Below are 11,032 nucleotides of genomic sequence, written 5' to 3'. Positions count from 1 at the left end.
TACTGCAGGTGTTAGATTGCAAATCTCAGAAGCCGTGTGCGTTCCCAATGTGTTTTCACTGTCAAGTATACTAGTGTGATCACTGTTGAACTTGTCATCACTTTCAGAAATTTTAGAATTTTCAACTCTGGAACCACCATGAAATTCAGGTAACACGTTTATGGTAGGTTCACTGGTCTCCTGGCTTTTTATTTCTGTGTCGACTACAGGTGTTGGGTTAGAAATATCTGATGATGATCTGGTCTGTATATCCATTGCATCTTGAGTGTCAGGGCCACTAGCATATTTAAAAATCCCACTGTCTTCATTTTCCCCAGGGCCAGAGTTTGTAAGCATAAGCCCATTGGTTGTCTGGTTTACTTCAATTTGCATTTCTGTTTTAGTTGTGGGCAGCATTCCTAATTTGATTAGATTTTCTGGTAGAGCCACACATTCAAAGATCTTAGTGTCATCACTGTCCTTAATTTGACTATTTTTATTAGAATCATTACTAAATTCAGAGACAGGTTCACTGGATGTGTGGTCTTTCTGGCTTTGGACTTCTGCTACGGGTGTAGGATTACATCCATCTGATGTTGCCGTGGTCTGAATTTCTACTTTGGTTTGACTCTCACATTGTAAGTTCATCTTGTCTTCATTTTGTCTTATTTCAAAATTTTCACTAAGATCGCCAGGAAAGGAAGGTGCTATGCTGTTGGTAGTTTCACTGGGTTCCCTGCTCTTTTGGCTTGGTCTTTCGATTATAGGTGCTGGATTAGAAATCTGCATGTCCATTTTGTTTGGACTCTTTGAGACAGCTGCATACTCAAAGTGGTCTTCATTTTCTTTAATTTCAGAATTTTCAATAAGCCCATCATGGAGTGAAGGTGACATATTTGTGGTAGTTTCAGTAGTTTGACTGTTTCGGCTTTGTCTTTCCACCTTAGGTGTTGCATTAGGACCATATGATTGCGCTGTAGTCTGTGGTTCCATTTCTTTTAGGCTCACTGGCACACTCGTACATTCAAAGCTCACCTTTTGTTCATTTTCACAAATTCCAGAATTTTCAATGGTGCCACCATGGTGATTTCCTTCCTCCATGTCTGTGATTCCTTCACTGCTTTCCTGGCTGTGTTGGCTTTGCCTTTCCATTACAGGTGTTGGATTGGAGATCTCTGGGATGACTGCAGTCTGCATTTCTATACTGTTACTACTCTCCGGTGCACAGTCTAAGATAGTCTTGTCTTTATTTCCCAAAAATTCAGCGTTTTCAACCACATGATTGTCATGAAATGCAGGGGACACATCTGTGGAAGGTTCACTGCTTTTTTGGCTCGTTTCATTTTTTATGTCCACTCTAAATGTTGGATTACAAATGTGGGACGCTGTTGCAATCTGTATGCTGTTTTGACCATCAGGTTTACAAGCACATTCTTGGTTTAAATTGTCTTCATTTCTTTTATTTTTAGAATTTTCAGTCTGTGAATCTTGTTTAATTTGAGTAGACATTTCTGAAGTATTGTTAATTTCCTGGTCTCCCTGTTCTGTTATTGGTACTAGGTCTTTATTTACATCAACAGATATGGTTGTAAGGGGTTCACTGGGTTTGGTGCTTTCCATTCCTACTGTCAAGCTTGGGCTGGAAACCTGTGATGTTGCTGAAGCCTTGACATCCAACATGATTTTGCTGTTCTGAGAAGTAGAACACTCAAAGTTCATATCATCTTCCTTTTCCATTCTTGGAGAATGTTCAAACAGTAGATCTAGTTTAACTTCAACAGGAATTTCTGAAGTGTGTTCATTAACTTTCAGGTCTGCCTGGTTGTGGAAGTCATCCTTAGGTGCTGGGTCAGACGTCTCCTCTGATGTTAACTTAGTGTGCATGTCCTTGTCCATCTGATCACATTCAGAAGACACTTTCGTTTGATTATTGACACAAATGACTTCGGTGCAGCTGTCAGTTATCTTGTTGATAGCGCCATCACTCAGTTTTACTTCTACCAAACACAAAGGACTGACAGAGGACTGAGTGTTGAGGAATTCTCCTTCATTTACCTCAGTCAATTCTTCTGACTTTCTTACGACTATGTTCAAAACATCACACGAGTTAGTAACTTTTTCCGGCACATGGTTCCCTTCGGGCTCTATGTTTTCAGATTTTGATTCCTCTTTGATGGCAACTTGAATTTGGACACTAAGGTCTGTCTGATTGTTTGAATTGCAAAGTGACTCTGTTGTCACTGAATTTCCTCCTTGCTGAAGAGTACCACTTGTAAATTCCGGTGAAGGGTATGTTTCCTTTGACAATGCTTGACCTTCCATGCCTAAGTCTCTAATCTCCGTTGAGATACTCAGTGATTCACACACTGTTTCAAGCTCCCCTTCCTTACTTTTTATGTCCAGCACTGTTGCTTCAAAAACCGACTCTGGAGTCTGCTTGTTTGCAAATGTGTTCACATTTGTAATACCTTCTGTTCTACAAACTGAGTCTGTCTTTACATTTGCCTGATCTTCACTTTCACAGATTGGCTTAATATATTTGGAACAGAACATACTGAATGTGCTACTTTTTCATTATCTACATGTGGTTGACTCTTAAGGTCTGTGATGGAGTTAAAAATATCCTTCTGTTTTCCCCCATCCTCCGATGTGGTGCCGGATTTTTCATACTGTCCCGTAGCACAGTCCAATGTTTCTCTCAACAGTGTATCATCACTGAGTTTTTGACTTTTTAATTTTTTTAATTCTGTATCTTCGCTTTCTTCAGCTTCACACTCTGATTTGACACTAGCCTTTGTGTACTCTGTTTCAAATACTAATATGTCCTTTGTGTGTGCATATGTTGCAATATCTGAGTTTTCTTTTCTCTCCGATTCCAGGTCAGAATTTGCAGATTCCTTCTTCTCAGATGGATAAGTGTCAACTGGGATTTTTACACTCGAGGAGCCTGAGCATATACCATAATTGTGGTCCATCTGTATAAGATCCGTGGGTTCAGGTGATACCACTTGACTTTTCTCATGCAGGTCACTCTCTACAGCTTCACGCTTGGCTTTCACACGGTTTGAATATTGTCTGATGCAGCGGGCTTTGTCTCCATCATCCCGCACTCGAAAAAAGTCAGCCTTACTTCCGTCACTACTTATGTCATCTTCTGATTCTGTGGAGGCGGATTGCAAGAGCCTGGCTCTTCTCTTTAAGGATGCTTTGGAGTTGCTGGGAGAAGCTGCTCCACAGGAAGAGGCACTTGTGGCTTTCTGGAGTTTGGCTTTTTTGGCAGGGGGATCAGATGTAGTTTTGCTGGACTCTTTTGCAGGAGGCATCTGATTGGAAAAAGAGTGGCTGGACTTGGCTGGTTTATTTTCATCTTCTGCAGGAGGAGACACTTTCTTAGTCCGTGGGGCTACTGTCTTTTTCAGTGCTTTTCCTGCTTTGTGTGATTTTTTATTGCTAGCTGGTGCAGTTTTGGAAGAGGGAGCCTCCTTATCCTCATCCAACTTTCTAATCTTGGGTTGAGAATACTTAGAAGATGATTTTCTCTTTGGGGCTGGCATTCTGTCAAGATATTTCACAAAATTAGACAACACAATATTGATCATCGGGGAGGACACTCAGGTATTGTAATATTGCAAGAGCAGATAATAAAATGCAATGCAAATCATACACAAAATACAAATGCTAAAAAGAATAAACACTATTAAATTTAAATAATTTAAAAACAAATTCATACAACACAGTACAGGTGTAATGTGTCAATGTTTTGCCAATAGTGCACAACAACATGTACAGTGCAGAACACAGAATAACAATGATATAACGTGAATGAGAAATGTTTTCAGCAGAAATATATGGGAATAAATAGTTAGAGATTATAATATAATACAGTTGATGCCATATGTGTACATACATCTTGCCTAAGTGTTCAAACTCTATTTTCTCCACCTTAACACATCATGTTACCAAATAAAACATGCAACATGATTAGAATGTCTACTTTATTTCCATACAAAGCTATTTAAAATATTTACAAGATAAATTTATTCCAATTTCATTGAATATGTTATATTTTTAGTGGGTTAAAGATTTACCTACACCAAGCTCACTGTCTCTTTTAACAGCATTGAAGAAAATCTGTTTACTTTTAACAACTTTTGAATGACTGATTAGAATGATAGGAGTAATTAGGGCACCACTAGTTGTAAAGGGCCTGCTTATATGCCTACAGAACCAATGACTTCCTGCACTGAAGAGGAGGAGGTGCCCGTCCCACCATAACAAAAGTAAAATTTTGAATGAATTCAGCCAAGACTTCCCAAGCAAAATTCTGTATTTCTGTAAGTAAAGTTAATCCTAAAGAGCGATCTCTAAATGACTCGTAGTATGATGAGCAATTGCAGACTATCTGTTGTAGAAAAATATACGATTCCTGCAATCGACAATCCAAACTTTAAACCATTGAAGAAAGAGGTCCAACTGCACACCCAGGAAACAGAACACCAGGATCACAACTAAGGAGTTGATTAAGAAGCTGGGGTCGACAGATAAAAATGTGACTTTGTCTACGTTTAGGAGAGCACTCCATCATGGTGTATAAGGGTGTTGACAATGAGGAAAGCCATTCATCTAAAATCAACATAAAGAAGCACGATAAAAGTTTACAGTTGATCTCCAAGACAAAGACTGAGCCCTTTTGTTGTTGTTGTTGATTTTGTATTAATGGCCTCTTACTTGGTCAACACCATTTTTAATTCATGGTAATGAGTGCTCTCTTAATGGTGGAAGACCCCACATTGTCATTCGATGCCTCCAGATGCCTGTGATCCTGAGGTTCTGGTGGACCTAAACCAAATAAATCAAAGTTTGGTCATTCTTGGGTGTTTGTGTGGGTCCTTGTTCTCAATAATGCAAAGCTGGAATGGTTACACGCGTCTTACAGTTATATTATGCAAATTTTTTGTATAACCCTGAGAATTAAAGCTGAAAATCTACACTTCAATAACATGTTAATTTTGACATGTGGGTTAAAATACAGCGGACAAGAGGCTATGACACACTGGGTGGCAAATGGGGGGGGTCACATTTAATTTGATATTTGTTTGTGACCATTTTTCTATACAAATCTATAAAAATCTTTTTCTCATTTGTTAAATGCATTCCTTGTCAGCTGATGTCCAGCGAGTTGGACGGAAAACTTTGTGCATGCTCAAAACTTTGCGTGGGCGTCAAACGGAGAGCGTCTCCAGTGGTTACACCTTTGTTTAAATTTTGTCCTTGTTCATCAGCTTGACCGGTGGACATTCAGTTGACATTAGTTTTACCCATGCGCTATCTATACATGTTCTTTTCACATAGGGAAGCACTGCGCACCTACATTTGGTGGTTATCCATTCATTCCACACTAGTCCCAAATCCACCAGAGACTGAATCATTTGGCGGTTTTTGCAACAAGACAAATTATTTCAATCACTTTAATCAATCCATCACAGTGTGACTGTAATCTATCACATGAATGTTTTACTGGATATCTGCTGGACAGGTAAGATAACACTTACACAGGTCTTCTTTGTCTGTTATCAATAATAACTTAATAATAGCTACAGTAATGCTTTTACTTGGTTTTATGTGTGTTAGCACAGAAATTAATGTTCTATCATAACTTTCTTATGCACTATAGTATACATGTATTTTTCCTCTGTGTAAGACAGAAATCTGAGTTCCCAGTTTCTAATAAATGCAGTACAGTCTTCTTCTACCCTTGCACCACGTGTTTCCTCCTTTATGTCAAATATCTAAGTGACCAAATTCACTGTATCTGCAATAACACTTCCAAAATAAACTGTCCAATAAAATCAGCTTTAATATGGCCATATAGGTTCACATTTCATATACTGGTGTATCAAAAAGGTTGGACTTGTAACGCTCTGGTTAATTTTTATGAAAATCATATGTAATTTCTTGGAGAAGAGTAGACCTATCAAGACAATCTCGGTGCCATTTTAAACCTTAGGATGTTCTCATTCCAGAGATATGTATTTCATAACAGTTGGACATAAATCAAGGAACTTCTGGTCTGTTGAAATAATTTTGACAGGGGTGGCTTTGGCGACGGTGGCAGTGATGATTCAATAAACATACAAATTGCTAAGATATTTCTCATTGTTGTGTTAGTGTTTGATTCTGTCAGCTCTTTGTGTTTCTCCTCAGATGTTAGGTACTTGTTGACTTTTGCTCCAAAACAGGGTTCTGATTTAACTCTGACTCTCATTTGGCAATTTCAGTGAAGTTTTTCAACATTTTTGATGGTGACATTCCCAGCAACCTTTCATAGTCATTTTTTGCCCAGATGTCTTTAAAAATGGTAAATGGACTGCATTTATATAGCGCTTTTCCATCTGCATCAGACGCTCAAAGCGCTTTACAATTTGCCTCACATTCACCCCGATGTCAGGGTGCTGCCATACAAGGCGCTCGCTACACACCGGGAGCAATAGGGGATTAAAGACCTTGCCCAAGGGCCCTTAGTGATTTTCCAGTCAGGCGGGGATTTGAACTGAGGATCTTCTGGTCTCAAGCCCAACACCTTAACCACTAGACCATCACCTCCCCTTAAATGTTTCTTATAGCAGAGGTAGTTCTACATTTAAATATGGTATATTATGAAATTATGAAGGAACAGGTTCTTCAGAACATTTGGACACCAGTTCCATAGATTTTGCATGAAAATTGACTGAATAATGCTATATTTTTTGCAAAAAAGGTAAATTCCGAGAAAATCGACAAAAATGTTTTGAATTCCAATACATTTTCCATTTATTTATGTCACATAAATTTGCTTTTTCTCTCAAACTAAACTGAATAATTAAATCCAGAAGATTGCATTTAAAAGGGATGAATGTGTATACTTTACATAATTAATTCTGAAAAAAAAATGAGCATTTTAACCCTGTTACACTTTTTAGGCCCAGTTTGTGAAATGCGAGCATATGACAGAAATAAGGTACTTTATAATAACTAGATTTCAACAAGAAGTAAATTTTGTGGAGATCAAACGGGATTACACCTATAAGCATACAATAATAGCTGTCATGCAATTGTGACACTCATGCTTTGCCATTTCATTAGCATTTATTTTGCAATATACACAGGTGAGAAAACTTAGAAGATTTTCCCCTCCCAAAACTGACCACCATTTTTGGAAGGGCACTGTGTGCTTCCACTTTTGGAACAAGGCTTTCATCTTTCTAGCCCTTCCAATTTCAGGAATGAGGCTGTAAATTACTTTCTCTTGCGTGGCAAACCACCCAAGAGAAAGTAATTTGCAAGGTTGGGATTTGGGTTAAATTTTTCTGTAATACATAAAATGTCTGGATATTTGAATACGTCAGCATGCAGACAACGGCTTTTCACGCTTGTGGAAATCTTGAATACTAGCACGGTCCAATTCCAAAATTTTAAACACTGAAAAGAAAAGCACGATGTATATACTGTTACCGTTCATGGTTCAAAATTATACCACACTGCTCTAAGTTGAGACTCAAACGTTTCTTATAGCAGAGGCATTTCTACATATACAGTCACAGAAGTGTGAGTCTTTGAGGGCGTTTTTCATGAAAGCCCAGCCAAACCATAAATGTGTTAAGGGATGAAAGTTATTTTGCACAATTTAATCCATTTAATAAATGGACCATATTATTATAATTGCTCCTTCACAAAATAATAAAAAAATGTTTTCATCTTCTTTGTTGATTTACCACTTACTTTTAAATTATTTATATTTTTCTCATTCTGGGAGGGCTTGACAATGACCGACATGCTATGCACAATTAAACAAGACTTGTGTTAATTACACTGCTCTAATATAAGGTTTGTTTGTTTTTTCCTAGTTTGCTCCCAATGTTAGCCGATTCTCTTAAAAAAAGGGAAAAAAGAAGGCAGCTACTTTTGCTACCGCTGGACGTAAACATTGATAATTCGCAGTTAAACTCGGCAGCTAGCAAGTCACACAACCTACAACGTAGGTTTAATCACTTATTTAAGATCGAGTGTGTCACTGACAGCGTAACAGTGACCAGTGTGTGCTGTCATTGGGTTTATGCACAGTCACAGACGGTCAGTTATCGAGCTAAGAGAGGCTAAGTGTGTGTTAGCAGAGAGCTAACGGCTAGCAGCAGCCAACTCGTTACAAATGAGACACGTTTTTTAATTCAGCCAAAGCAGCAGCTCAGCACGCAGACCGTCAGCCTTTAACGGCAAGTATCACGACACAGACGCCAATAAAAACACAAAATCATAATATTCTTCAACGAAACTCACTTTGATGTTTTCTTTGCAACAACAGCTGTTTTTTTTTTTTTTTTTCTTCCCCGTGAATAAAAATTAACTGTACATCTTCCGGAAGAAAACCACGGATATGACGTAGCTGCCATCAAAAAATGGAAATTTGCTGGGATTATTAAAAATTTATATCGTAAAACTATTCCACATTACTTTAAGAAAACCTAGTTCGCACTTTTAATGGAATAATAATTTATAACAAGAAGATATGACTAAACGTCAGACTCAAACTGGCATTTGTTGAAATTTGTCATCCTGTGGATGAAACGTCATTCATTTTTGCATCTTTTAGTCAAACATCATGGCTGCATTCACGGGTTTTTTTTTATCCAAATTGCATACACGAAATGAAGAGAACTTGTGCTGTTAGATTTTTATATTAGCTTCAAAGAAAAGGCTCAATGGCTGAAACAAAAATGTGCAAAAATAAAAATACATTGTTTTTATAGTTCTGACATTTAATACATATTAAAGCTGAAAGAAAAATGAAAGGTATCAGGGAGCTGAACCTGTATGCCCCGTACAACACATTATAAATGTTCAAGTAAATATCTTTAATGTTTTTTAATTTTTTTTTTTTTTTTTTTGGACAATATGACCTCATCATGTGACTTCATTTTGAAATCATTAACGCTAGTCAACAAAAAACATGGCCGCAATTTGGTGGGGGATAGGGGGGACATGTCCCCTCCCCCCACCTTTTCAACCAGGGGGGACAGAATATGGTATGTCCCCCCCACCTTCTGACATATATGTGTGTACTTGAAACATGCTATGCCAGTCTTATGTACAAACCATGTCAGTCTTATGTGCAAAACCATGTCAGAATAGTATCTTTGTTTCTTGTTTGTCACATTCTGAATTTTCTGGAACTGCATTTGCCCAGATTTGAAACCAAAAATAGTTGCCTCTAGGGACTAGTGTCTACACATAAGTATCAATGGACCATATGCTAACTTACTAAATTATGAAAGTTAGAAAAGGAAATCAGAAAAGCTATCTGGGACCTCAGAAAGCCCATCTGCAATTATTGCTTGATCTCCAAAATCAGTCTACAACCCCTGGCAATAATTATGGAATCACCGGCCTCGGAGGATGTTCATTCACTTGTTTAATTTTGTAGAAAAAAAAGCAGATCACACACATGACACAAAACTAAAGTCATTTCAAATGGCAACTTTCTGGCTTTAAGAAACACTATAAGAAATCAGGAAAAATAATTGTGGCAGTCAGTAATGGTTACTTTTTTAGACCAAGCAGAGGGAAAAAAAAATATGGACTCACTCAATTCTGAGGAATAAATTATGGAATGACCCTGTAAATTTTCATCCCCAAAACTAACACCTGCATCACATCAGATCTGCTTGTTAGTCTGCATCTAAAAAGGAGTGATCACACCTTGGAGAGCTGTTGCACCAAGTGGACTGACATGAATCATGGCTCCAACACGAGAGATGTCAGTTGAAACAAAGGAGAGGATTATCAAACTCTTAAAAGAGGGTAAATCATCACGCAGTGTTGCAAAATATGTTGGTTGTTCACAGTCAGCTGTGTCTAAACTCTGGACCAAATACAAACAACATGGGAAGGTTGTTAAAGGCAAACATACTGGTAGACCAAGGAAGACATCAAAGCATCAAGAAGAAAACTTAAAGCAATATGTCTCAAAAATCGAAAATGCACAACAAAACAAATGAGGAATGAATGGGAGGAAACTGGAGTCAACGTCTGTGACCGAACTGTAAGAAACCGCCTAAAGGAAATGGGATTTACATACAGAAAAAATAAACGAAAGCCATCACTAACACCTAAACAGAAAAAAAACAAGGTTACAATGGGCTAAGGAAAAGCAATCGTGGACTGTGGATGACTGGATGAAAGTCATATTCAGTGATGAATCTCGAATCTGCATTGGGCAAGGTGATGATGCTGGAACTTTTGTTTGGTGCCGTTCCAATGAGATTTATAAAGATGACTGCCTGAAGAGAACATGTAAATTTCCACAGTCATTGATGATATGGGGCTGCATTGCAGGTAAAGGCACTGGGGAGATGGCTGTCATTACATCATCAATAAATGCACAAGTTTACGTTGATATTTTGGACACTTTTCTTATCCCATCAATTGAAAGGATGTTTGGGGATGATGAAATCATTTTTCAAGATGATAATGCATCTTGCCATAGAGCAAAAACTGTGAAAACATTCCTTGCAAAAAGACACATAGGGTCAATGTCATGGCCTGCAAATAGTCCAGATCTTAATCCAATTGAAAATCTTTGGTGGAAGTTGAAGAAAATGGTCCATGACAAGGCTCCAACCTGCAAAGCTGATCTCGCAATAGCAATCAGAGAAAGTTGGAGCCAGATTGATGAAGAGTACTGTTTGTCACTCATTAAGTCCATGCCTCAGAGACTGCAAGCTGTTATAAAAGCCAGAGGTGGTGCAACAAAATACTAGTGATGTGTTGGAGTGTTCTTTTTTCATGATTCCATAATTTTTTTCTCAGAATTGAGTGATTCCATATTTTTTCCCCTCTGCTTGGTCTAAAAAAGTAACCGTTACTGACTGCCACAATTTTTTTTCCTGATTTCTTATAGTGTTTCTTAAAGCCATAAAGTTGCCATTTGAAATGACTTTAGTTTTGTGTCATGTCTGTGATCTGCTTTTTTTCTACAAAATTAAACAACTGAATGAACATCCTCCGAGGCCGGTGATTC

General features: G+C 38.0%; 1 protein-coding gene across 1 annotated transcript; it reads right to left on the bottom strand.

The window, feature by feature from the left end:
* Positions 1-2,172: 2,172 nt before the first annotated feature.
* LOC117507551 (serine/arginine repetitive matrix protein 1-like) lies at positions 2,173-8,379 on the bottom strand. Its single transcript, XM_034167420.1, has 2 exons — positions 8,293-8,379; positions 2,173-3,534 (listed from the first exon to the last, which is right to left on the bottom strand). The coding sequence occupies exon 2, from the start codon at positions 3,531-3,533 to the stop codon at positions 2,475-2,477; it is 1,059 nt and encodes a 352-aa protein (XP_034023311.1). The 5' UTR covers position 3,534; positions 8,293-8,379; the 3' UTR covers positions 2,173-2,474.
* Positions 8,380-11,032: the final 2,653 nt, after the last annotated feature.

Source organism: Thalassophryne amazonica, chromosome 1 (assembly GCF_902500255.1).
Source record: "Thalassophryne amazonica chromosome 1, fThaAma1.1, whole genome shotgun sequence".
Lineage (NCBI taxonomy): Eukaryota > Metazoa > Chordata > Actinopteri > Batrachoidiformes > Batrachoididae > Thalassophryne > Thalassophryne amazonica.
Note: the sequence above shows the minus strand (reverse complement) of the source record. Positions and strands in the feature narration are given on the sequence as shown.

Coding starts and splice junctions, on each gene's coding strand:
- LOC117507551 (XM_034167420.1), bottom strand. CDS start 3,533: ATGCCAGCCCCAAAGAGAAAATCATCTTCTAAGTATTCTCAACCCAAG.